Consider the following 25,377-nt stretch of genomic DNA (forward strand, 5'->3'; position numbering starts at 1 on the left):
ACTTTTTTTTCTATGATACAGTTCTGTTACTTTGAAGTAACAATGGCTTATAAGAGACATTTCTGTATATTTAGCATAAAGCTTGTGTGTTCTGTCAAATGTCAGAACAAATTGAAGAATTTATTGCAGCGAACAATTTCTGACCATGTTTACCAGTTTTATTGCGGAAGAGTAGAATGATATAATTCGTAATCTAAAATATCTTTAAGTATTAATCAACTTTAAATATATCCCCTGCAAATTTTTACCAACTTTACTTTTATTTTTTTCAAAGTGCGCTTGCACCTTGAATTTGTGGTTACGCATGCGCACAACATATAACCTCTTCATGACGTTTTTTGATTTTTAATTATTAATAACTAATTAAATAATTAATTAATAAAGTTAAAAGTTATGTATTTTAAATAAACATTTTATTAGCAAATTAGTGCACTTATTCATTTTTTTCTGCTGTGGTCAACTACGTTGCTTTACTGAGAAATAATAAAAAAAAATTTTCAAATTTTTAATTATCAATAACTAATTAAATAATTCATAAAAAATGTTAGAACATATGGATTTCGAATTAGCTTCTAGCCAGCAATTAAATGTATATCTTCATTTTCCTTAGTTCTGGTGGTTTTGTGCCAACTTTTTTGCGCTGGCCAAGCTACTTTAGCGCTGGTACTCTATCATGGCTAACAACGTTTCTATAAGAACGGTAATGTTTCCGTACTTACAAAGACTTTCTTCAGTTATTTTAAATAAAGAAATTAATTAAGAAGTTACACGCACCGATCAACAACAGATTTCATTACCTGTTCAAAAGTTCTGTAATAGTTTATAAATAAATAAATGTTACATTTAAATAGTAGTGACGATCAGTGATTGAACCAATAGAAAATTCAAGTTTCTGATTCCTTTCGCTACAGTAATATTTGTATAGCGCCCCCAGACGCCCAATTCAAAAAGTTCACTTTTAGCAAACCATGACTCTACATATTATATTCATTTAATAAATAGAAGTAATAAACATTCATGGAAAAACACAACAATCAATAAAATGTATCGATTTTTGGCTATGTCAGAGTATAAAAATAATCTCTGACAAATATTGACAAATTAATAAATATAAAAAGCTTCGGAGAAATTATGAATAGATAGCGATATAGTATAAAAGAAACTAATCACCTAATATAAAGGATGATTAATGAAACCGGGATAGGTAACTGCTCTTTATTAAGTAAAAATAGAAAAAAAAGACAGAGGAAAGCATCATATGTCATAATACGTTCCTTACTTCCTATTTTCTTATTGTTTATATGGATTCACCAATATACTTGCCAGGTGTAATTCCACTTCATTCTTTAATACAATCTAATTTCTTTTTAAACCAATCAATCCCTCTTTAATCCTGCGTATCAAAATAATGTAATCGAAATATTTGACATCCTAAATTAAGGACGGTAAACTTTTTTGGATATGTGGGTCAAATTCGGCTTATCATTGCTTACAGCGTTAATTCGTGGGTCAGTAATTGACCAAGGCTATTTGTAAACCCGAAAAGCCAGAAAAAAAAGTCAGGAGTTCGTAATAAAATTGTTGTACTTTGGGTGAGAAACCTGCTGTTGTTTATTTTCGGATAGTTTTGTAATATCAGATTTACATTCCGTATTCATTAATTTTACGCATTTTGCAGCTAATGAAATATTTTATTTCCAAGCTTATTTCTATTCGTCGATGTTACATAATTCATTGACGAGAACAATTTATAATATAAAAAGGAATATGTTGACCAAAACATCGTTAAAAGAGCATTCGCAAGTTTCTTCATTGATCTAAAATTATTTGGTAAACATTCCCACATATATTTAATATAATATTTTCAATTTTTTTGTATTGGATAATTATCGACGCGTGAGTCAGTGTCTAACCCGCTATACCTGTTCTATACTGTTACTTTATGGGGCATGCCTTGTACGCGGGAGATGAAATATGAAGAATACGACCTTTTCAGTTTTTTCTTAGACAAATAGAAATTAAATAAAATTTTGCGAAAACGATCTTATGGACAGATGAATGTACTTTATTGAATAATAGGGTGTTCAATCTTATAGGATGTAGAGTCCCAGTCTTATGACGTAATGATATAAAATTTCAAATATCTCGTAAAATATTGACATTTCGATAACTTTGGATAAGTACTTTTATAGATTGGATGAAAAAAGGGATTGATTAATTTAAAAAAAAATTTAGGTTGCATTAAGGAATAAAATGCAATTGCATCTGACAGGTGCATCGATGCATCCTACATCCATATAAAATAAAAAACAGGAAGTTAGGAATATATTATGCCTTATAATTGTTAATCTTCTGTTAATTTATAATACCTTATAAATAAAGTTACATTGACTAACATTTTCTTTTAAAGGTAATAAAAGCAAAACGAAACACGACTCGTCAATAAAACATTCGTGATTTTTTGTATAAGCCTGGTAGTATGACGGCTATAAGGCTAAAAGTGTTACCCCTTAAATAACTACATTTTGTTCTTCTCGCTTTTCGTAAGATGCACTCTATTGGTCACTTCGTTACCGCCTGATTGGTTATCTAGATTGATAGATAGATTTCCATTGGTACGCTGACCGTAGTACGATTGGTCAGTCACACCAGAGCATCCTCTTTCGCCATAGTATCAGCGGGTTGCCACTTCTACCTCCTCCACTTTTTTATTTGACATCGGTTCATTTGTAATGCCACAACAATATATAAAAAATTTCAAATTTAATTTAAGTTGTAAGAGTGGTACCATTACTTATGATAATATAATATAATAATAATATAATAATGCACTAAAACAGGGTTACCATTAAATATAGTGGAAAACCTAAACTAACTACTAAAACTTACAAAATTTATTGCTAAACCAAATTGAGTTGGTATTACTCTTGAACCGGATGGTCAAATAAGATCTTTAGCATTGAGTGGCAACCCACTGCATAGTATCATACATCGTGATTTACTGTAAGCGTGACATTTTAGCATCCAAAGCTACACGTGAACGTCGTGCATACATTACTATTATTGAGCGAATATTTGTGTATTTTATATTTTAATTGTGATTTTTAATTTTAATATAACATGAAGTTAATAACGCATAATTTACTAACTTCCCAATCCGTGAAAGGCGTTACTGTGGGTTATCCCTTAGGAATTATCGTAAGTTAATTTCATAAACAATCATACTGAAAAGAGTCGATATAATCAATCCAAACATTTTAAGGTTAACTTTTCATAAAATCTCACTTTTAAAAAATTAATTTTTATTTATTATCAATAATTATTGGAAACATGATAAAACTATCTATTACTTTATAGGCTAAAGATATCAGAGTATTAGAAACAGACTTCAGCTCAGAATTTATAGTAAGAATAATACCAAGATTAGACTATCCAGCTTTGTGGAAAGCAGCTGAGAGCGTAAGTTTTTTACAAATATCTTATTTTATATTAACAGTGTTCATATTTTTAATTAAAAGATTTTTCTTTTAGATTGGACATGTTGGTGAACTTCCTCCAGAATTAATAGAAGGTTATGATCAAAATATAGATTTCTTAAAACAAGTACACCACGTATTATTGGAAGTAGAAATTATAAATGGAGATCTGCTGTGTCCAGAATCTGGTAGAAAATTTCCCATCAATAATGGAATACCTAATATGCTTTTGAACGAAGATGAAGTATAAAATTAATAAAAGAACCAAATAATTAAACATAAACAAAGGTACAAAATTTGTTTATATTATTATGGACATTGATATTTACTGAACATAATTTTTATTAATTAACATGATAATTAATGAAAAACATGTAGTATAGAATATTTCTATAGAAGAGAGTATTGCATGTTGTATCATTAAAATTTAATTTTTGTATTTTTTTTTTGTATTTTTTATTTGTATTTTTGTATTATTTGTATTATAGACTACAAATATAGATAATATTTCTTATATTGTATTAAAATTATAAAATCAAAAGTAATATTTTAATACAACACGCACGACTGAAACTATTAAAGTTTAGATTAACCTTTTTGATACGGATATGTTGTTTGCGAGTACATTTTTGTAGTACGAATATTTTTATCACAAATAAGGTTTTAATATACGGACTAGCTATTACATGAATATAAATTTTGTCGTGTAGTAGATAAAGAATGAAATAGTATAGAATATAGTTAATTTAAAATATTTAGATTTTACAAATTTTAAACCATTACTAAATATATGTATGAGTGATTATATTCATAGGTACAACACTACGAGAGTACGATGTTGGGTAACTATAGTCACCGGTAGTATCAAAAGGATTAAATTTACTAGAGATAATAAACAAGTTACATTATTTTATTGCACAGATATGTATAGATACAACGAAATACAATTTTGCTTTATTACTTGTAATACTTAACACACAGACCATCGACATTATTATTGCTAACTGAAAGCTTCATATTTCTTCATCTATAAATGTTAATTATTTATCAAATGTTTGAAAAATCTATGAGGAATGTGATACAAACATATTCTTTATTTTGTTTTTTTTCTCATAACAAAAATATATATGCAATTGTGTTAAATTTGATGAATTACAAATAATACATTCAAATAAAAGATTTCATTAAAATAAATACATTTTAATACTTTCATATATATGTATTCCATTGGATCTCTAATCTATTAAAAATAATATCACATTTATAAACGGAAAAAAATATATAAATCATTTAACTAGTTATTTATATTATTAACTATTAAGAAAACAATATTAATATCGATTAATGTTTATCTTCTAGATACATAAAATATGTTCTAAACGATTAATATAAAGATTAATAAAATGTAATGAGAGATACATTTAGTTAAAAAGACCAAATATACTAAAATCTAATTTAAATTACCTTCTATAGCAGGTAATCAATTCATGCAATAAAGAATTCTTTCCAAAAATTCAAATGAAATTTAAGTCTACCCAAATAGGAGATATTTTTTGTTAACCTGATTAGTATACATTCACGTTACATGCTATTTGTCATACATATCGATATACATTTACCAATACCTTATTTATGTAATATAATATCTCAAAAAGTATGGATGTGCTTAACATTAAAATATATGATTTTATTTCTAGAACTGGAGAGCTCATTTTTTCTATTTGCATTAATATCTTCTTTTGCATTCGATATTACTTAAAATATAGTCAAAATATATTATTTATCCACCATCATTTTTCAGAAGTTAAAAAGCTATAAAAATAGCTCTCATAACTGAAATCTCAACCACAGCCCATCTATTATTATTGATTCTGAACTCGCAAACATACTAGATTTTTTTTTAAAGGCAGGATTATTGAATGAAGCTATGAAAATACATCTGTCTATTAACTTAATTAGAGTACTTATAAGTTTTACATTCGACGTATTTTTTTTCATTTTTTTCATTTCATTTCTTGTTATAAATCATATATGGTAATTATGATTTATATATCTTACATTGATTAGTTAGAGCTTATATTGCAGATATGCGGAATTATAATTATTATTTTTTATATTAGAGGGAATGTTTGTATCATACAAAATTAATGTCCATGTGAATATTCACCGAACTATTCATTTTAAATGTACTCTTATATTTAATTTAAATACTTCTTAATACTGAATATTTTGGCTTTCTGTGTTTAATTAAATATCTTAGTCTAGTTGGAATTCCTACGTCTGTTGATATCAATTTTATTAATTAATGCAAAGCTAGTTAAGTTTTTTGTAATTTGAACTGTGTGTTTACACAATATAGTATATAAGAAATAATTAAATAAACAAGAATGTTAAACAATATCAACTTTACATAATAAAGATAAATTATTTCATATTTAGGAATAAATATTTTTCAATTATATCATAAATAATTTTGCAAATCATTGTGTAACAATAAAGATATAACGTGAAACAAAATTTTCTGAACACACACACACACACACACACACACTATATATATATATATATATTTATATTTTTGTATAAAACTAGATTTGTTAGGATATGTTAATGTATAAATAATGTAGTATCCTTGAATCATTGATGTGTATTAAAATAATACACTGTCAAATCCTTCTACTTTCCTAATTATATAAATGTATTGAATGCAAGTAGATATTTGGACTATCTTTGTTTTATACTTTCGCATATCTGTAATCTAGTCATAGAAATATTGTTAATGTTATTGGCCTCTTTTTGTTATATAAGGACCAAATATGTTTCAATTTTGTATTCAACGGAAACAAGACTAAAATATATTTTCCTAACAGAATAAAAATATATAATTATTAACAATAAAATATATTACGTCCATCAATAAACATTAATAATTTAAATAATAAGAGAATAAAATATTAATGAATTAAGAAACTAAGAGTATTGCAAATTTTACTAAAATATTAAAATAGATATCTAATATTATTCGATCAGTTATATCAGACACATTCAAATTTCTATTAGTATTCTTATCATTATTAATTTAGTGAACATTAGTATACTATACGATATTATTTTATTAGACGGAGAGGTTAGCTGCATGTGTCTGATAGAAAATACTAATCACTATAGTTAAAAGATAATATGGACAGAAATATTAACGTTTATAACTTGCACATTAATAATATTGCAAAAGAAAAGCATAAAAAAAAGAATCATTATTCTTTTATAATAATTTATGAAAAATAAATTATTTCATGTTAATTTGCAAATGTAAAAAGATTCAATAAGAAACAGCCACACATATTTCATTTACCACGGCTTTCTGTATTCGTTAAGTTTCTCTGAGAATATATGGAACCTTCTGCTAATCCTCTTAATGGACCTTTTCGTAACTCAGCATTAGGACCTTTAGCAAGACAACTTCCTGATACTAAAGTTGAATCATGTCCCATTACTATTGATTTCGGAAATTGTTCTTTCGATAATAAATTAGGATCTGGTCCTGACCATGGTGCATAGTCTGGTCTGAAAAATAATTGCAAGTCATTTTTAATAGATAAAATATAAAACATTATATGAAGTGTTCCAAAAGTTCCATAATGGTACAGTTGCATTTTAGTAATGCATTTTAAAAATCAATCTTTGATTTTGAATGAAAAATGTTAAGGTTATATCAAGGTCAATATACATTTTTTTCAATAGAACACTATATTATCTATGATTTAAAATCGACATCGAGATGTTTTCAAAATACTGGTTGGTGACTTAATCTTTAAAAACATAACTCAAACAATTCCCATTAAGATCATCAACTAATGTTTTGGAAAAATTTCAGTATCAACTTTTTAATACAGCATGATGGAAAATATTTGGACCCCCACCATTCAAAGTCAAATAAATTTGATAGATCTTTAAAAATAATATAACTTTTGTATAAAACATTTTTTCACAAAACCTTTTCTGTTTAATATTTCATCGTTTAGGTCTTTTAGAACACTCAACTATATACATTAGCAAAATTAATTTAAAATATAATAAAAATTAATTTGTACTAAAACTTACAGTAATAAATCATTATTAGCTCCTTTTGATAATTCAGGATTTGGACCATTAGGTTTCAACAAATATGAAGATTTATGCTCATTATCTTCGGTAGTACTAGTTCCACGAGAAACTCTATAATATAAATATTTGAAAAATTATCGTATAATTCTTTAATTTGAAATATATAATTCTTTCGCGCGATATAGCTATGTCATTCGTAAGTATGATTTTGCTATACGGATATTTGCATCGCAAATAAGGTGTTACTGCATGGGCAAATTACAATGCGAACATAAATTTTATCGCGAAGTAGATAAAGGATGGAATGTTACAATGTAATGCATCTTAAAATATTTAAATTTAAAAAATTAGAAATCCATGCTAAATATCTATGGATGATTGTATTCCCCGATAAGACACAGCAAGAATATGACGTTAGGCAACCATAATCACTAATAGTAAACGGAGAGCGTTAAACGATGGGTAATTATAGTTATTGGTAGTATTGAAAGAGTTAATAACATAATTAACAATAACTGAAAATCTTAAGTTTAATTATTATACAAATTATACGTAAATGTCGTACTTAGGTATTTCTATTTTACTTTTCGATCTCTTTGATTTCTCAGAATCAATTTCCTTCACCACTTTTTTAATCGGTGATGCTGTTAGTTTTATAGCTTCTGTTACAGGTGGGCTTTCCTTTCGCTCGTCGCTTCGACTGCTGTTAAAATAACGAAAATATAAATTTATATCTGTATGTATGTTCATTAATATTTGTTACCGGTAAAGCGTGAAATCCATTAATTCATGAAATAATTATATCCACGGGAAAGTATGAAACAAGGTAGAAATTTAAAAGAGGTGAGTAATTATAGTATGAAATTAATATTTGATCTGTAGATTACATCCAATAGAATAACACAACTAATAGAATATTTATTTTCAAAATAAAAAAAGAGATAAGAACGAGTGTTATTACAAATATTGTTGTAGAAAGAAAAGCAGACTTTAAAGATGAATCAAATTTCAATTTCATATTTTATAACTACTCGTCTCTTGTGAATTTATATAGAACCTCGTTATCTTTTAAAACTACAAGTTTTAGCATATAATAAAATTCTTTTTATATACTTTCCCTAAAATGCCTAGTTATTTCAAGTAATACCTAATTATTTCCTCAATTAAATAAATTATACACTTTAATTATAACACACGTATATGTAATGAGTCACAAAAGTATTCGTATCCGCTCCTATTGTAAATTTTAAATAATTGATATTTATCTGTAATGCAATATTTCAAAATTCTTATATACAGAAACCTATTTTAAGATTGATAAAATTTCAAATTGATATAAATTTTATTGCAGAAAAACATTTTATTGTTAGAGAAATATAATTTTTTTTTTAAATGAAAACAAATTGGTCTCGCAAGAGTATTTGTACCTACGTAAGATGTAACAAAAATACTATTGTTATTTTTGTAATTAAAGCTTGGTTGGCCCTTCTTAGTACTTTAAATGCTTTTGAGACATATTCTGTGAGACGAATTTTTGTATTAGTTACAGCCAAACTTTGGATTGCGAGTAACTTATTTTACAAATGTTTTGTAAGACAAGCAAAAAATTTTTATTTAATGAACGAGCAATGTCTTGCAATATCTTGCAAAAGGCAAATACTCCTACGAATACTCTTATGACTGATTGTATTAGTCACTCATATGCGAAATTGATTATCTCCATAAAACAAAAAGTAAGCAAAATTGATAAAGTATGTTTTATCGTATCATTTATTATTGAGCAGTCAAAAACATTATTTCCATTTAGTAATGTTAAACTTAATTATTAAGGAAATTTATTTTTAATATAAAAAATGATCAAGTGCTTTGATAATAAAATTTTAAAAAATTCTAAAAGCAGAGTGTCATTTTAATCTGGGAATCGTTCATATTTAATAAACATATAATATTAATAAGTACAACAAATATGAATTACCTTTGACTACTGGAAGTACAAAGTGGCCTTGTAGCTTCTTCTGCAACCATAATATCTAATATGTGTATTGCTCTTTCTTCATCATAATCTACACTATCCATAGCGAGTACTATTACTCTCTCTGGTACAAATTTATATTTTTCAGTCAAGCGTGCTTTCACTGTGAAAATATTTTATAAATACATTAATTATATATTAAAAAAAGAAAAAAAAGAAATATATATATATATATATATATATATTTAATATACTTTTATTTTTCTCCTCCAAACTTTTCATACGTGGAGGCGGAGTTGGAACAGATCGTTCATTCTGATTCTACATTATAACAATAAATTTATTAGAAATTTACATGAAATATTTCATCATAAAATAAAACTTATTACTTACTTGATCTTTATCTTTTTTTTTATTTAATAATTTATTAGGAGCAGTAAGATTTCGTTTCTCGTAGCCTAGGTCAATTAATTTTTCCGAAGCTTTTTGAACATTATTTTCACTCTGTTCTAATATGTCAAGTAACATTGTTTCATCCACTTTGGGAAATACATTTTTCAGGTACCTGTACACAAATTTAAAACATAAATTAAGAGAAGTTTTAAATGTTGACGATATTTCATATATAGATGTGATCTAAAACACAAAAGTGTGTTCAACTTATACTTCAACATATTATATCAATACATAAATAAAAAAAATCTACCTCTAAAAGGCCTTATTGATTTTTCTTTCTTTTGGAATATAAAATTTACTTTGAAAATAAAATAAAGACAATGTGTATTAAAAATACGTTATATGATGTGCATAATTAATTAAGAGATATAACTAATACTACATCTTTTCATTAAGCATTAATAATTAATAAAAATGTCTTTTTTAAATATTTAAATTTGCAAATGACTAGCTAATTTATTTATTAAATAATAATAGCTAAAGCTGTTTAAGCTATATATGATGGCTCTGAGACATAATGTATACATGCATTTATAATAATGCTGAATTAGAACAAATGAAATTTTTAAAAATAACATATACAATTGTTGAGTTATTGTCATTATTACTCTCTCTTTTATGAGTTTGAGTAATTTTTTTACGATATCTTTCTACAAAGGATATCTTCTCATCTCTTTGGAGTCAACAGCACTCAGTATTCGGAAGCAGTCACCCATCGAATTACTAATCGTGCACATTGTTGCTTATTTATAGTGATCGTATGGGAACTAGTTTTTCAATGTGATGAAACTATTGAATATTTATAAAATTAAATTGAAACTTTACATAAGTAATAATTTTCAGAATCATTTGTTCTTACACAGATGTTTACAATAACTAACATTTAGACAAAATTTTAAACGTTACTTTGTGCCACTAAATGTTAAAAAAAATGTATATAGATGATAACAGAAACTAACCTATCTATGATTTGTGTAATATTTATACTACCCAACGTCTATGGTATTGTAAACCAGGAAGAAACTGAAAAGTAAAACAAATTCCAAATAATGAAATTTTAACTAAAATAAGTAAATCAGAGAGGATACATCATCATTCTGTAAATACCAATACAAAGAGAGACATAATTATTTGAAAATATTATTATCTTTTCAATGCTACTAGATATAAATTGTTCTACCGTGCGTGACACAAAATACTTGTTAAATTTATATAAATGAAAAAATTTACCAGATTCGACATATGCAATTATTCAATAATTGCGGAAGTTCGAAACGTAGTAGTATTTTGTAGCAGGGAAATAATTGGTACATGCTATTGCTACATCGCAATGATCAAATTGTGTACACAAAATGAAATATACCAGAAATTTACAAAGAAGCAAAAAAATAGTATTACTTTGTTCCAAATCTGGTATACTTCTTAATAATCATAACAAGATACGATATCAACATCTAGCATCCAGAGTGGGTGAGACTGAAACTATAACTATGGGATAAACCTAAGTTTCATTTTTGGGGAGTTAGGGGCTGGCCGAACCCCACGAGGTGGACTCAATGTTAAAGCCGCATGTATAGCATGAGCTGGTAGCCTCCATCTTGGTATTGCATATTTTGAGTGTACTCCCATAGGTGTACACGGTCCTGGAGCGCAAAGAGGATTCTTTTCCACTTGGAGAGCGCTCACAACCAAAGCTGCTCTGTTATGGTATCTGAAAGCATTGGCTAGGAACTTAGCACTAAATTCAATACTGTGCTATAGACAAAAAAAAGTGAAGAAAAATAAAATATTTACAAAATAATTTAATGAATTATAATGAATTATTAAGAATAAATATAAATGTGATAAGAAAATTAATAAAACAGTAAATATTTGTTAATTTAAATGATACACAAAAAAATTAAAATTTGTTAACCAAAATTAAATTTACAAATCCAATAAAAATGCTTACTTTTTTAATAGCAGTCGTATGTGAGTATCAGAAACTGTAGGAAACATTGCATTGATTTTAGCAACTTGCAATTCAGAATTAGAATCTTGTGTTAAAGTAGTTTCCATATTTCTGACTGGTGTCGGTGATCCCAAAGTGATTTCACCAAACCGATTTGTCATAACACTCATTGATTTCATAGACATCGGAGTTTTTAAATCCTATATAAAATACATATATATCAATCGATTATATGTAAAATTACCAAAATTATTAGATATAGCAATTAACTTGGGGCCTTGATATTATAAATTCATTGCATCGCCAATTTTTTGTTGTTAAGAAATTTGGTAGTTGCCTGAAAGATGGATCAAAATTCATCGAAAATAATGGAGATTATTTCAAAGAATAGCACATGTAAATAAATACTAAATTTGTTTAAAAGGCATCAAAATTATTGCTACACCTAATAAATATAGTAAGGTATAATTTGATTTAATTTTAAATAAATCAATCTGAACCGATTTAATCAACATTACCTACCTGTAAACTGGGAGGCAAAAATGCAAGTTGAGGATTATGAAAAGGCGATGGTGTTGGATAAATTTGAGGAGCTCTATGAGCTCCTGTATAAACTAAATGACCACCACCTCCAATTCCTCCAGTCTTCAATATACGCAGTACATTTTATATTTAATCCAAATGCAGCATGTGCATATCATTAAAATATACGAACTTTATATAATGCATAAGAGAAGTCCTTACTGTTATTTATAAAATTACACTAGATAAATAAGATGTTTTCAAATAACTTGATAAATTGTATACAAATACAAAAAATAGTATAAATAGTATACGCAAATGATAAAAGGAAATTTTATCAAATTTTATATCGCAACTTTTTTATCAAGCATCAAAATAAACAATGCAATTATCTATTTTATGTTTAACTTCTAAACAATTTAGATAGCTATTTGTTCTAATTTTAACTCTTATTAATTCACCGATAAGTAAATATTTTTATGACTAACAAAATGCAATTGCTTAATTAATTCGAACTCTAATTTTTAATCTTTGGATTTAAGTTGAAAATAACTGACCTGCATAGGTATATCTTGAGAAGTGATAGTTGTGGCAGAACTCAACGCTATGGAATTTTGTGTCTGTACATATTGAGAGTATTGCCAATATCGAATCCTTGGATCTTCCCATGTTGTTGTTCGGTTAAAATGGTCTATAAAATATCTGAAATAAGATATTCATTAACATTTAATAAATTATCTACTTTGATATATCTATACATAGATTGTTATAGATTGTTATTTTTTTTTTTTTAATAATTATTTTAAATATAAAATTAAAATCATAATAAGCAAAACAATCTTTTTTGAAAATGTATATTTCTAATTGAATTAATAAACGAAGGAATACAAAAAATAGTAATAGTGATCATTTGTACCGTACTAGTGTCATTTTTACAGATACAAATATATTTAAAAAATTAAGTTACATTAGTTTGATTTATAATTTACGTACGGTCGGCCACTTCGAGAATCGTATCTACATTCCCAACCAGGTGGTAATTGACTTCTGTCACTTTGTTCCGTCATTTTTACGTATTTGGATAATTTCAACGTAAGTGATGCGTCGTTGCACTTAACTTGATCTATCCGTATAAAGGAAAGAATTCTAAGTTAGTAAAAATCGAATACATATAAATGGAAATATATATATATGCATATACATGTATATATTAAACGTAGGACATAGAATTTGTATATAAGGAAACCTTCATAGTGACATGCGCACATACGCATTGCGCAGCATAGACCAAATATCAGTCAGCGTGTTTATCAGTCATCTTATTTTAACACATAGATAACTTTTACTAGTAGTATATACGTGGCACTTTCATATATAACAGGTATATAACAATATGCGTAATCTATTTTTTTTTATAAAGTAGCCACGAAGCTATAGCTTATACAAAAAATAAGAAAGGTTAATAGGAAAAGATATATATATATATATTATATAAAATATGGGATGTTTTTCAGATGTTTTTCAGATGTTTTTCTGTACAAATTCCAAACGTTACAAGTATATATATTTTACATAAGTTATTTAAGGGGGTGTGATAGGTTGAAAAAATCGAATTTTTTTTTTGTATAAATTTTGATTCCTAAACATGTTTAGAATATGCCGGTTAAATGATTTTCCAATATTGAAAGTTGTTGGAAAGTTATAGCTGTTAGAAGAGCAGGTGTTCGGAGCACTTAGTTGAGCGGTGGGGTACTGGGCCTATTGTGACGTGTCGGCTTATTACCTGAAACCTTTCAATACGAATGTACACTTATATATACATGATAGAAAAAGATTTAGAAAATCACAATTTTTTTTTATCATATTTTTTTAAAATTGAACTGCATATTTTTATTACAACATTCTTATAGCTTATATAATAAAAAAACGAATCCAACGATGTATAACATGTTGACCTTCAGGTGACCTTTACCGAGAAAATTGTGTTTAAGAATATTGTGATAAAAATATGTAGTTCCATTTAAAAAAAATATTTTCGATATCTCAAAAAAAATTCGGTCCATCGTTATATCGGCGTCTTCGCAAAATATTTGTTTTCTTTGACATTTTTTTCTATCGTACTAAATAAGCAAGATATTTTAGACGAGAAAGACCCTGTATATATATATATACATTTGTATATGATCAGTAATTATGATAATAAACTAAATGAAAAAATTTTAAAAATTCATTTAATGATTTTAATATGAATAATTGTAATATGAAATAAATCATAAAATAAATTTTGTAACTAACGATAAGTCCACTGTCAATTACTAAAATGTATATATTATTTTCATTATGTGTATACGTATTAAATTATAAAAAAAACTGTTTAATCAATAAGTATACCTTAAAAATTAAATTTTAATATTTTTTTTTTTCTTGCGATTATTCATTGTGACAATGAACATGCAACGTACTCTACTAATTACTTCTATCGAATGGGAAAAAATTCACGCAAGATTAGTTTTAAAATGTATCAAATAATTTATTTCTGACTCTACTGGTATTAGAACACATTTTGATTTCATCATAAATTTTTAGTGCATGTGCATGTTCAAATTGTATATTTATAAATAAAATACTTACCTTTTTTTATAAAACTGAATGGTTTATGTGTAACAATGATATATTATTTTTGCAATATATATTGAAACAATCTATGTAAATTATGCACTAAATATTTTTTTTGGCGTTACCAACTTAGTTCACTGACATTAGGTAAAACAAAACAATGAAAATTATACATGATACTGTACATGATTACAGGAACAATTTTTAAATAGTACATTTAAGTGAAAGTAAAAAATCATTTACACTACATTAAGCGTTATACGCTATCTCTTATGAAGAAGATCTAGAGTAAGCTATATGTATTATACAAATTATAAATATAATTTCCTCGCTTTTGACAGCAAAATGTTTAGAACTACATATATGACTATTATTTACTCTAGGATTTATGTACTACATCATAAAACCTTATAATATCATAACGAGAAATAATCGCAATTCTACAGATGAAAGATGAGGACTTAAAGTTAGAATAAGAGTTTCCCATACAAAACATAGCGATTTTATTCTAGAAATAATGAGATAAATTTGGTTAGTCGTGTTGTGGAAACTTGTATACTGGCCTATGTTCGTGATACGCATTATTGGACACAGTATTTATATACCGTTATAATGCACACGTATATTTAATAGTATTAACAAGTATTGTAATGCTCATTATAACGCCAATGAGCCCATAACGTGACTTTTCTGAAAAAATCATTGTATTTGAAACATCAAGCGGCGATGTAGCAGTCGTGAAAGAACTGAGCAAACATCGATATGCCCAAAAAATGCTACTACCACTGTAGCCAATAACGCACTTTTGTCATAAATAACGCTGATGCTGCTATCGCCGCCAGCTTCGTGGTTCTCCATCTTCCTCCTCTTCCTCTTCATTTTCTTCCAGAAATAATGTTTCTGCTGTTCCCTGTAAATACGAACATTGACATTAATTTCTAATACAATTAGTATTTAAGTCATTCCGTTTATTATAATCAAATTTCATCATCATATTCGTGATATTAATTTTGATAATTACACTTGGAAGCAAACGATAAGAATTGATCTCAAATTTCTTCTAAATGGGCCTTTTTTAAACACACACACACACACACACACATTAGTATCAGAAGAAAGAACAAAATCATCAAATATTACATCACACTCAATTCTCTAGTAATAAATAACAACAAAATTGAATATATATATTGAATGTATGCTAATGATGTAAATGGGTTAAAACTTTCTTTTAACTGAAGCGTAACGTTTTATCTTTTAAATAAACGCATGGTAAGAATTTATAGAAAATATATAATTAGATCTTGCCTTGAAGTATACTAAACGATACTTGATGAATTACTTAAAGTAGATTTTATGTTGTTTTTAAAAATAGTTGTTTATAAGAAAGATAGCATAAATATGTAATGTTGTATTAAATGTATCATTTGATAAATGTATTATACATTGTAGAAATGTCATAATTATGTAAATATTTCATCCCACTGATATTTGTAAACAAGTTTATCTAAAATTGAGGCTCTTAAATAATAAAGTGAAGTTGCGTGGTTTAATAGTTGAGTTTTTATTCTCTTTATCGTAAGGGTTTAAAACAGTGATTCTCGATTATTGTGCTGCGAAACGTTTCCAAGTGTTCCGCCAAATTTTATAAAATGAATGTAATTAAATTAGTTACTAATAAGCAATAAAAAAAAGCAATGTGTAATAGCGACTCCTTTGATTAACCATTTTAGCTCACTATTAACACGAAATGAGCTTATTGCAGTTTTCAATATCCTATTTCTGTGAATTTCGATTTTCTACATTAACTAATATGTAAAATCTTAAAAAAGATCAAGATATAGTGTGGAAATGTTGAGCATGAGTTGCTTTACCCTTCTATTAATCTTATTTAATAAAGCTCTATTAATTAATAAAATTTAAATTACTAATCTGTAGCTACCACTGGCCCCTTACTTGCAATATTTCAATGTGCCGTCAAACTTAAAAATATTTAAGTGTTCCACGAGAAAAACAAGATTGAGAAACACTGGTTTATAGCATGAGTCGGGTGTGTGTGTGTGTGTATTGTGGCGTGTGGCGATAAGAGGCAAGGGAACGTTTCTAGTTAAACGATCATGATCACATCAAGTCCACTCAAGTATAAGGGGTAGTTTTTCCCTTTGTCAAACAAACTTATTGTTAGATCAAGTATGGCTACAGTAAAAAAAAAAGAGGCCCAAGAAAAAGACGTAAGTTTCGAAAATCTCTTTTTTCATAAAAAGCGATCGTTTTCAAAGCTTCGATTGTTTGTAATAATTCAGTTCAATAATGAACAATAATTTGTATTTTCTATTAAACCTCTTAGTTGAGCAATAACGAGCATATTGGTCATGTAAGAAAACTCTTTGTTATTTCAATTAAATTTTATGTCTAAATTAAATGCTATTTGTAAATTTGTAATATTTTGTAATATTTTATATTTATATTTATTAAGATGAAAAATATTGCACACACTATGATCCATAAATAATTTATAAATTTTTGACAATACTTCTTCTTCATTTGTTTTTTAATTTTATATCTTTGTTTCAAGGTATTGATTCCAATATTGATCCACTATCAAAACTCCTTCCAAATAAAAAGATTAAAATGTAGCTTATAATCAGAATCGTGCGCGAGTATTATGAGTTTTTTCGTCTTTGATAAAGCATGATCATACAAATTTTTCTTTTCTAATAGGCTTACGGGGGGAAATACGTGTAGAGGCTTCAAAAAATAAAATTTTTTGTTTTTATAAATCGTTTGTAAAACTATTAAAAAATATAGTCATAAAATTTCAAATCAAAAATCCGAATCGTTCAAAAGTTATAAGCGATTAAGTAAGCGTCCGTCGTTCAAGTGTCGGTACGCGTGGCATGTAATACGGATCGGTCGAGCTTTTTTCGGATTTGTGTACACTCTAGCTTAAAAAGTTTTCTACCGATCATTTTGAAACTTGGTATATAACTTCTTCATATAAACACGCTCTGTTTGAACTAAAATCTTAACAATATCTTTGTTTAAAGTATTTTTTTATTGTAAAAAAACGTACGAAGAAATGACAAAAAATCATGTTTTATGTTTCACACCCATCTAAAAATTCTAATATTCAATTTTTTTGAGGAAAGTGTAGTTCACATGGAAGAGGCACATATAAAAAAAGGAGATTCTCTGTGTGATTAAGTTCTGATAAAAATTGTAGCTTCCAGAATGTACACAAACTGTTCAATCAAGTGGAGACCTAGAATGCGCAGCAGCTGATATCACCGTTACTTTTCGAGGAAAATCTTAGAAAATTTCGGAATACATTTTCAAATGTATGTGTAAAACAATATTAATAAATTATATAAATTGCCTATGTATTAAAAAAATTCATGAAAATCACAATGTTCACATCGTTTTACACGTATTTCCCCTCTTAAGGGATCGGTTGTTTTCTTTCTATTATGCTTGTTGCTTATAAATTGATAATAATCTTTAAAAAAGCAAGTGCTATTTCTTTATAATTTAATTCAATTATACAACTGTGCTCGACAAATATACTCATAAGGACTTTTAAAAACGACCTCCACAACTAAGAGGTTAATATTATCAGTCGGTTATACTTATAAAAAATTGCAAACCCCAAAATGATTATAATAAACTTTCACTGTATTATCACAGTAAATTTAGTTGTGTGAATCATTAAAAAAGTAAAAAATCATCTATACATACTTCTAAATCGATTTCTTCTTCAGTATTAGGTGGTGCTTGCTCAGAATGTACTGAAAGTTGTACGGAAGAATTCAGATTATTTCCACTTCCACCACGATGTAAATGATGTCCGGATACCCAGGTTATAGATAATAATCTATCTTGAAACGTACGGCCTTTTAACATTGCAACTTCAGCTTCTTTCCTGGACTTATAATTGATTACAATAGATGGTGTTGTATCATCTATAATTTGATTCACTATTTCTCCAAATTGCTAAAAAAAAAAAATATAACGATAAGATTATTATAACTAGTAAACATCTATTTTATTGTTAACTATATTAATGAGCTTACTTGAAAATGTGCTAGAACATCTGATTTTTCCTCCGTTTCGTAACCTGAGACTAGAAGACTTGTTGGTCTATGATCTACAGAAACGTGAGCAAAACTTCCTCTTCCTCGTCCCCTGTATGAAACTGCGTGAGTTCCTCGTATAATTCTACTTGACCTTGCACCTCTACCTACTCCTGCACTCGTATGTAAACCTAATGCAGCAGCTTGTACTCGTAATTCATTTAATCTCTTCTGCAATTCTCCTGCGTCATGGCCTTCTTGCTGAGCAGTCATTAAATCTAGCTCAGCATCTAAAATCTCTTTTTGAGTTTGCTCTTTGGACTTTATTTGTGATTTATTTCCACAAATTTGTCCATTTGCAGCTAAATCTTTACGTAAATTATCAATAGATTGTTGCATAGTTTTAATTGTCACCATTATTGCATCTTTTTGTTCTGGATTCTTTTCTGCTTTTTCTATTAAAACTCGTATTTCTACGAGATGTTTGTCTAGAAGTTCTTGTTTCCTTTTCCTTAAATCAGCAGTTATTTTTATGGCTTCTTTACGTTTTTCTTCTTGTTTTTTCTTTAATGTTTCTTTAGCCGCCAATATCTCCTGTGTCTTTTTTATTGCTAAAACTTTTTCTTCTCGTGTAGGAACTGCTGCCGCTTTTGGTGATGTTGGGACTACGTTTTGCGTATTTTGTTCATCCGAAGAACGACGTGTCGGTACATACTCATTTTCCTCCGTTTTTGCTGGTAAATTTAGAGCAGCGCCTAATCTTTCTTTTACGGAAGGACGGCAACCTTGTAAAATACAGTAATATTTTAATACAAATTTAACACTGACAATAATATGTTTAATTTGATTTGATTTGATAACTATTATTATTAATTATTTTGATTATTATTAATTTTTAAATTGTTGCATGCAAAAATTAACTAATTTTTCAACTATGAATTTCATTAAATATACATAAATGTAATCTTCAAATTACCAGGTGGTACGTTTTCTATAGCTCCGCTAACTGAATTGTTATTAATATTATGCCAAAAGACTTTTATAAATCTATTATTCAATACAGCTTCAGTACTTCTGTATGCAGCTTTAGCTTCTGTAGGTAATTGGAAAGTAACTAAAGCTGCTTCTGGATCACCTCCAAAATTAACTTGAATATTTACAATTTTTCCAAATTTGGAAAAGTGATTATTCAATTGTGTTATATTGTTTAAACTTCGTGGAACTTTCTTTAATTCTAAAGAACAGTTAGCTGGATTATGTACTGCTCTTTGTTTTGGTCCAAGACGATTAAAATCAAATGCTTGTTTTCGTTTCAATGGATTTGCTTGACTATGTGTTATTTCTGTTGAGTTTGTGTGAGGAATTACTGGCACACTAATCAATTCTCTTTGACCTCTTCCGTAAAGTCCAGATCCAGTCTGTGGATGCCTACCCCATGGCATTCTTGGTTCCATGCTAGGAGCATCTGGATTGTATTCTGCAAATGCATCTAACATATTTTCGTTATTCTTATTATATCTCGTAAAAGATTGTTGTCATATTTATTCAATACAATATAATATTGTAAATGTCTTAGTTATACAAACGTTATAACAAACAATATTAGTTTTCTATTCTAACGCTCTAAACAATGTCTTCATAGAAAAAAATTATATAAATCATATAAATTATATATATAAATTATATATATATTCAATGAAATAATATTGATCTTTGATCAATTGAAAATAATTTTCAATTTTTCATTTGGATAAAATATGAAGCTTTAATTATTGCGAATAAAATAATTATACAGATATACTTCATACCCATATTAGAATGATGTTGATTTCGCAAGTGTGGTGGTGGTAGGCTTGCAAGTGGAAGGTGTGGTGGTGGTGCATTTCCATTGGGACCTGGAGGTGGATCAGGTACTGCTGTTACTGGTACTGTACCCGGAGCTTGATGACCATGTGGTCCAAAAGTCAAAACACGACTTAGAGCAACATCCTCCAATACAACAGGATCAGTACCATGATCATAAGGACAAAGATCCCCTCTCATACAATATCCTTTCTCTATAAAAAGATATTTAGTATTCAAGTATATGTATATATATTCAAGTATGTATATACATATACATACACAAACACTTTGTATATTTTATAACTATTAATTCTTTTGTTACCAATGATCACTAAAGTCATTTACCATCAATCTATCTCACCAATGACTTTTGATATTAATTAAAATTTCACATTGATTCGTTACTTTAATTATATTAGTTCAATATAATTTGAATAGAAAATTAATAATTTACACAATGTCACAAAATATCTAAAATACTTCTTCCTTTCAACGGTAAATTATATGTCCAGCCTATGATAAAGTACACATTCAATCCATGCTGAAATGCATGCTCATTTTCTGACTACATACTGTGGTATCAAAAAAATGAATGTTCATAAAATTTGTTAAGTTATTATCATCCTAATATTGTTTCAATTATCGATGATAAAACTATTTCAAATATATCATTAAAGATATTTTTAGATATTTTATAGTTATTTGTGTATTTTAGTAAAAAATTAAAAAATAAAAATATATATATTCTTAGAATGAATTAATTTATATAACATAATTAATAATAGCGTACCATCAAAATCTCTACACCTTCTCTTCGCTTGGAAAGGACCAATTTGATTGCTTGGCATATTAGATGCAACAGCAACAACACTTTGAATTGATTGACTTGTAGTAGATAACCTCATGTCCACATCTCCGTGATTGCTATCTTGCGTTGGAGTACCACCACCTGGGCTTCCTTCAACTCGTTCCGACCTATCCACATCTAATCTCTCAGAACGTTCTATTTTTTTACGATCTATAGATCTTGATCGAGATCTGGATCTCAATGGAGTTGGAGATCTATTTCTAAAACGCGCTCTATGATCTCGACTATCAGGACCATCTCGTAGCCTTGGTCGTATTGGAGATGTACTACGACTTCTAGTGCGTCTACGTATAAACAAAAAATCAAAAAAGATCTTTATTATTCTATCTTCACCAAAAATATTCTAAAAAGTAATCTTTATATATAGAAATATATTATACAGTTATTTGATGTAATGCATATAAATAATAAACCATTTTAACAAGAATCGTTCGTGCAACCTTCTGTCGTGTCGTCTAGCTGTGATAGGTGGAGATTCATTCCGCCATGGACGACTCCTATCACGTTCTCTGTCTCGACGAATATGTTCTCTGCTTCTTGATCTGCGTCTATCTCTTTCCCAAGAACGCGATCGGGATCTTGTCCTTGATCTCATACGACCGCTCCTATAAACACATTTGGGGAAAAAACAAAGACAAAAATATACATTTTTATAAGATATTCTTACTATATTAAGTCTCTCCAAAAAGAAAACGAAAATCATTATTTATATATGCATTCAGAAACATTTTTTAAAATATTGATTCTTATTCTATTATTATTTATTTTTATAACTAAAAACTTCTAAATTCAAACTTACAAACAAGTTACTTTTTTATGTAGTATAAATATAATACAGTTATAACTTCTTTTTAATATACACTGCTTACTGTTAAAATATAATCTTTTTCTATCTTATAAGTTTCATCAAATAAGATCAATTACATCAGACAGAAGTTTTATAAATAAGAAAAATATTCTTAAATTTATATTTACCGAATCATTTTGTTTAATTAAACTTATAAGAATACTTAAAGATAGATCCTATGATTAAGAAGCAATTCACATAAAATGAAATTCATAAATACATGAAATAATGATATTCAAATATTAATTATTAGTTTTTAAATATGACTAGAAAAATTAAATTATACAAAATAAAGAGTTAACAAAGATTATTATTTATATATTAAATCTTCAAGTTCATAAAAATAAATTTAGATAGTTATTAAAAGAAGTAGAATTATAATCTTATTATTAATACTTATATCACACGTAATAAATTTATGAACCATTATATCATATAATAAAAATGTTATATTTTATAATACATATGAGTATAATATTATCAAATATGCAAAATCTTTTTTCATATGTACATAGATATTTATTAATTCTATGAATACGATATGAACTATCCGAATTTCATTACTAACTAGAGAAGTCATATGCATTGTGACATGTTATAAATTGATACTTAATTGTTTCCAAATTTAAACAAAGAAATATTTAAAGAAAACACTTACCGACTACGAGAACGTTTTTCTTTCTCCTTATCACCCTTGTCAGAATCTGATTTTCTTGTTTCACGCTTGCAAATAGTTGAAGGTGTTGAACCATTAACTTGAAGTGGAACAATGGGATTAGGAATCGCAGGAGCTAAAGAAATTGTTGTATCGGTAGTTTTTTCTGATGTTAACACTGGAGGCGGTGGATTCACACCTGGTGGAGTTCTACCTCCATCTGGATCTCCCTTTGAAGGTGGAAGTATGTATTCTTGAGTCTCCAAAGTTTTAAATAATAGCTCCACAAAATTTTTAGTTTCTATCATCACACACAAAGTACACATGAATTATTATCTACATTTATAAACATAAATTTATTGAAACTTCTAAATTATGTAAGTAAAGAAGATACCTTGTTGCAAAAATACATCAAGCTGTTCTACCATACAACCTCTTAACTCCTCTAGGGTTTTATCTTTCTTAACCAAGGCATACACATATTTAGCTAATGCAGCAGGGTCTGCATCACAGCTGTAAACACATGTATGATACTATGTATTAAACTTTATATATTAATATATATACATAATATTATATGCAAAATATAAAGAGAACTTTAAAAATGATCATATTACAACGTACATTCATGATTTACATTATACGTATGTTTTATCAAATTCTTTTTTATTTCTTGAAAAGCTGCAATCACTTTGCAGAGAAATTATTCTTTAAGAAAATAAAAATATAAAATATAAAAGAAATGTTGAGAGAGAGAGAGAGAGAGAGAGAGAGAAAACTATATATGAAATATATACATATCATCCATACATACGTACGCACGCGCATACACACATGCGCGCGCGCACGGATATACATATACATGTTTTATATATATATAAATATATATATAAATATATATATATATATATATGTATATAAAATATTGCTAAAGCGTTGTTAGTATTGTACGATTAAAAGAAATTTATAAAAACAAAAATATATCTCGTAATATTATGATGTAAAAGTATATTATCTGATTAAGGAAAAAAGAATAGTTTAAATAGGAATTAAAAGTCCCGATAATCCTTTAATGAAAATGTTTCACTACGACAAGAATGACATAATGATTTAATGAAGCATAAAAGAAAATGCATGACAGAATCAAAAATTATCATAGACTATTTAAAATAATAATTTTAGTAGGAAGTAGAAAAAACGACACATGTACGGCCATTTATGCATCGTATAGATATATTCGTACATACGCGCGCGCGCACACACACTCATACAACATACATTCATAGATATACGCACAGACACAAATACGCAGCACACAAAACGTACTTGGACAAGCTGGCCTACTTACAGCGGCTCCAAAACGGCAGTAAGCCACGCTTTGAATTGATCTGGATTCTCTATTATCATTTTTAATAAAATCGCAATGAAAAATGCATAAAAGTCTTGAAACGCACTCGTTAGTTAAACGCTTTCTGGGCGGGAATAAGCACTCTTCTATGTAAAGACAGTCGCCATTCTGAAATTTTATACCCAATATAATTTTCATGTAGATAGACAACCTTGTTCCAGTAAACATCACTAGAAACGCTACGATCAAATTTTGCGTATGCGCATATTACATATATACATATATATATATAGTATATACGTACGATCTTTTCTAGGAACGATGGGGAAACTAAAGATCACCAGAAAATCCTAAGAACTAGCAATACGACAACAGCGCCATTATCTCTAATCAATGTTTCACAGAGACAATAGATTTTCAATTATTATACTTTTCGAAGTTTTCTGAGTTTCTCAGTGCTCTTGTTCAAAGTCTTATTACCGTTATCCATTCGTTACATTTTTCTTATACTCTTTTATTATATCTTATTAAATATAAATATACAAATGAATATAAACTTTATTCAGTAAAATATTCACGTTTCGTAACCACATCGTCTCTTGAGTATGCACTAACAAGTCGGTGCAATAGGAAACGAAATCCCTATA

At 27.7% G+C, this 25,377-nt stretch overlaps 3 protein-coding genes and 1 long non-coding RNA gene across 10 annotated transcripts; 2 read left to right on the forward strand and 2 right to left on the reverse strand.

The window, feature by feature from the left end:
• The first annotated feature begins 969 nt into the window (after positions 1-969).
• On the forward strand, positions 970-1,600 carry LOC122515115. The gene is made up of 2 exons (XR_006303212.1): positions 970-1,204; positions 1,496-1,600. It is a non-coding gene; the product is annotated as an uncharacterized LOC122515115 (long non-coding RNA).
• A 1,349-nt stretch (positions 1,601-2,949) lies between these two features.
• LOC122515116 (multifunctional methyltransferase subunit TRM112-like protein) lies at positions 2,950-4,447 on the forward strand. Its single transcript, XM_043632323.1, has 4 exons — positions 2,950-3,198; positions 3,358-3,459; positions 3,532-3,764; positions 4,291-4,447. Exons 1-3 carry the CDS (start codon positions 3,121-3,123, stop codon positions 3,724-3,726), a joined length of 375 nt encoding a protein of 124 aa, XP_043488258.1. The 5' UTR covers positions 2,950-3,120; the 3' UTR covers positions 3,727-3,764; positions 4,291-4,447.
• Positions 4,448-6,818: 2,371 nt separating this feature from the next.
• Positions 6,819-13,774, reverse strand: LOC122515117. Of its 4 annotated transcripts, none has more exons than XM_043632324.1 (12): positions 13,683-13,773; positions 13,475-13,604; positions 13,039-13,183; positions 12,482-12,604; positions 11,960-12,159; positions 11,510-11,719; positions 9,946-10,117; positions 9,807-9,873; positions 9,556-9,715; positions 8,146-8,283; positions 7,578-7,691; positions 6,819-7,040 (listed from the first exon to the last, which is right to left on the reverse strand). In XM_043632324.1, exons 1-12 carry the CDS (start codon positions 13,753-13,755, stop codon positions 6,821-6,823), a joined length of 1,752 nt encoding a protein of 583 aa, XP_043488259.1. In that variant the 5' UTR covers positions 13,756-13,773; the 3' UTR covers positions 6,819-6,820. The 4 variants fall into 4 exon arrangements, with proteins under 4 accessions (XP_043488259.1, XP_043488260.1, XP_043488263.1 ...); XM_043632325.1 differs by having other exon boundaries at positions 13,728-13,770; XM_043632328.1 differs by lacking the exon at positions 11,510-11,719 and having other exon boundaries at positions 13,683-13,774.
• Positions 13,775-15,583: 1,809 nt separating this feature from the next.
• On the reverse strand, positions 15,584-25,126 carry LOC122515203 (RNA-binding protein 26). Of its 4 annotated transcripts, XM_043632446.1 has the most exons (12): positions 25,035-25,126; positions 24,731-24,898; positions 23,777-23,895; positions 23,386-23,683; positions 22,321-22,494; positions 21,803-22,164; positions 20,976-21,224; positions 20,144-20,656; positions 19,168-19,952; positions 18,833-19,087; positions 15,901-16,007; positions 15,584-15,787 (listed from the first exon to the last, which is right to left on the reverse strand). In XM_043632446.1, the coding sequence occupies exons 2-11, from the start codon at positions 24,787-24,789 to the stop codon at positions 15,927-15,929; spliced, it is 2,895 nt and encodes a 964-aa protein (XP_043488381.1). In that variant the 5' UTR covers positions 24,790-24,898; positions 25,035-25,126; the 3' UTR covers positions 15,584-15,787; positions 15,901-15,926. The 4 variants fall into 4 exon arrangements, with proteins under 4 accessions (XP_043488381.1, XP_043488382.1, XP_043488383.1 ...); XM_043632447.1 differs by having other exon boundaries at positions 15,584-16,007; positions 22,321-22,485; XM_043632448.1 differs by having other exon boundaries at positions 15,584-16,007; positions 20,144-20,644.
• Between the last annotated feature and the right edge of the window lie 251 nt (positions 25,127-25,377).

This window comes from Polistes fuscatus, unplaced genomic scaffold (assembly GCF_010416935.1).
Source record: "Polistes fuscatus isolate 324 unplaced genomic scaffold, CU_Pfus_HIC Scaffold17, whole genome shotgun sequence".
NCBI lineage: Eukaryota > Metazoa > Arthropoda > Insecta > Hymenoptera > Vespidae > Polistes > Polistes fuscatus.

What these genes read in the sequence shown, in the direction of transcription:
- LOC122515116 (XM_043632323.1), top strand. Translation starts at nt 3,121, where the DNA reads ATGAAGTTAATAACGCATAATTTACTAACTTCCCAATCCGTGAAAGGC. An exon ending in GTTATCCCTTAGGAATTATC is followed by an intron (nt 3,199 to 3,357) that starts GTAAGTTAATTT and finishes ATTACTTTATAG; the next exon opens with GCTAAAGATATCAGAGTATT. An exon ending in TGTGGAAAGCAGCTGAGAGC is followed by an intron (nt 3,460 to 3,531) that starts GTAAGTTTTTTA and finishes TTTTTCTTTTAG; the next exon opens with ATTGGACATGTTGGTGAACT.
- LOC122515203 (XM_043632446.1), bottom strand. Translation starts at nt 24,789, where the DNA reads ATGATAATAGAGAATCCAGATCAATTCAAAGCGTGGCTTACTGCCGTT. An exon ending in ACTGCCGTTTTGGAGCCGCT is followed by an intron (nt 23,896 to 24,730) that starts GTAAGTAGGCCA and finishes ATGTGTTTACAG; the next exon opens with CTGTGATGCAGACCCTGCTG. An exon ending in GCTAGACGACACGACAGAAG is followed by an intron (nt 22,165 to 22,320) that starts GTTGCACGAACG and finishes GTTTATACGTAG; the next exon opens with ACGCACTAGAAGTCGTAGTA.
- LOC122515117 (XM_043632324.1), bottom strand. Translation starts at nt 13,755, where the DNA reads ATGCGTATGTGCGCATGTCACTATGAAGGTTTCCTTATATACAAATTC. An exon ending in CTCAAGATATACCTATGCAG is followed by an intron (nt 12,605 to 13,038) that starts GTCAGTTATTTT and finishes CGTATATTGAAG; the next exon opens with ACTGGAGGAATTGGAGGTGG. An exon ending in TGTACTTCCAGTAGTCAAAG is followed by an intron (nt 8,284 to 9,555) that starts GTAATTCATATT and finishes TTATTTTAACAG; the next exon opens with CAGTCGAAGCGACGAGCGAA.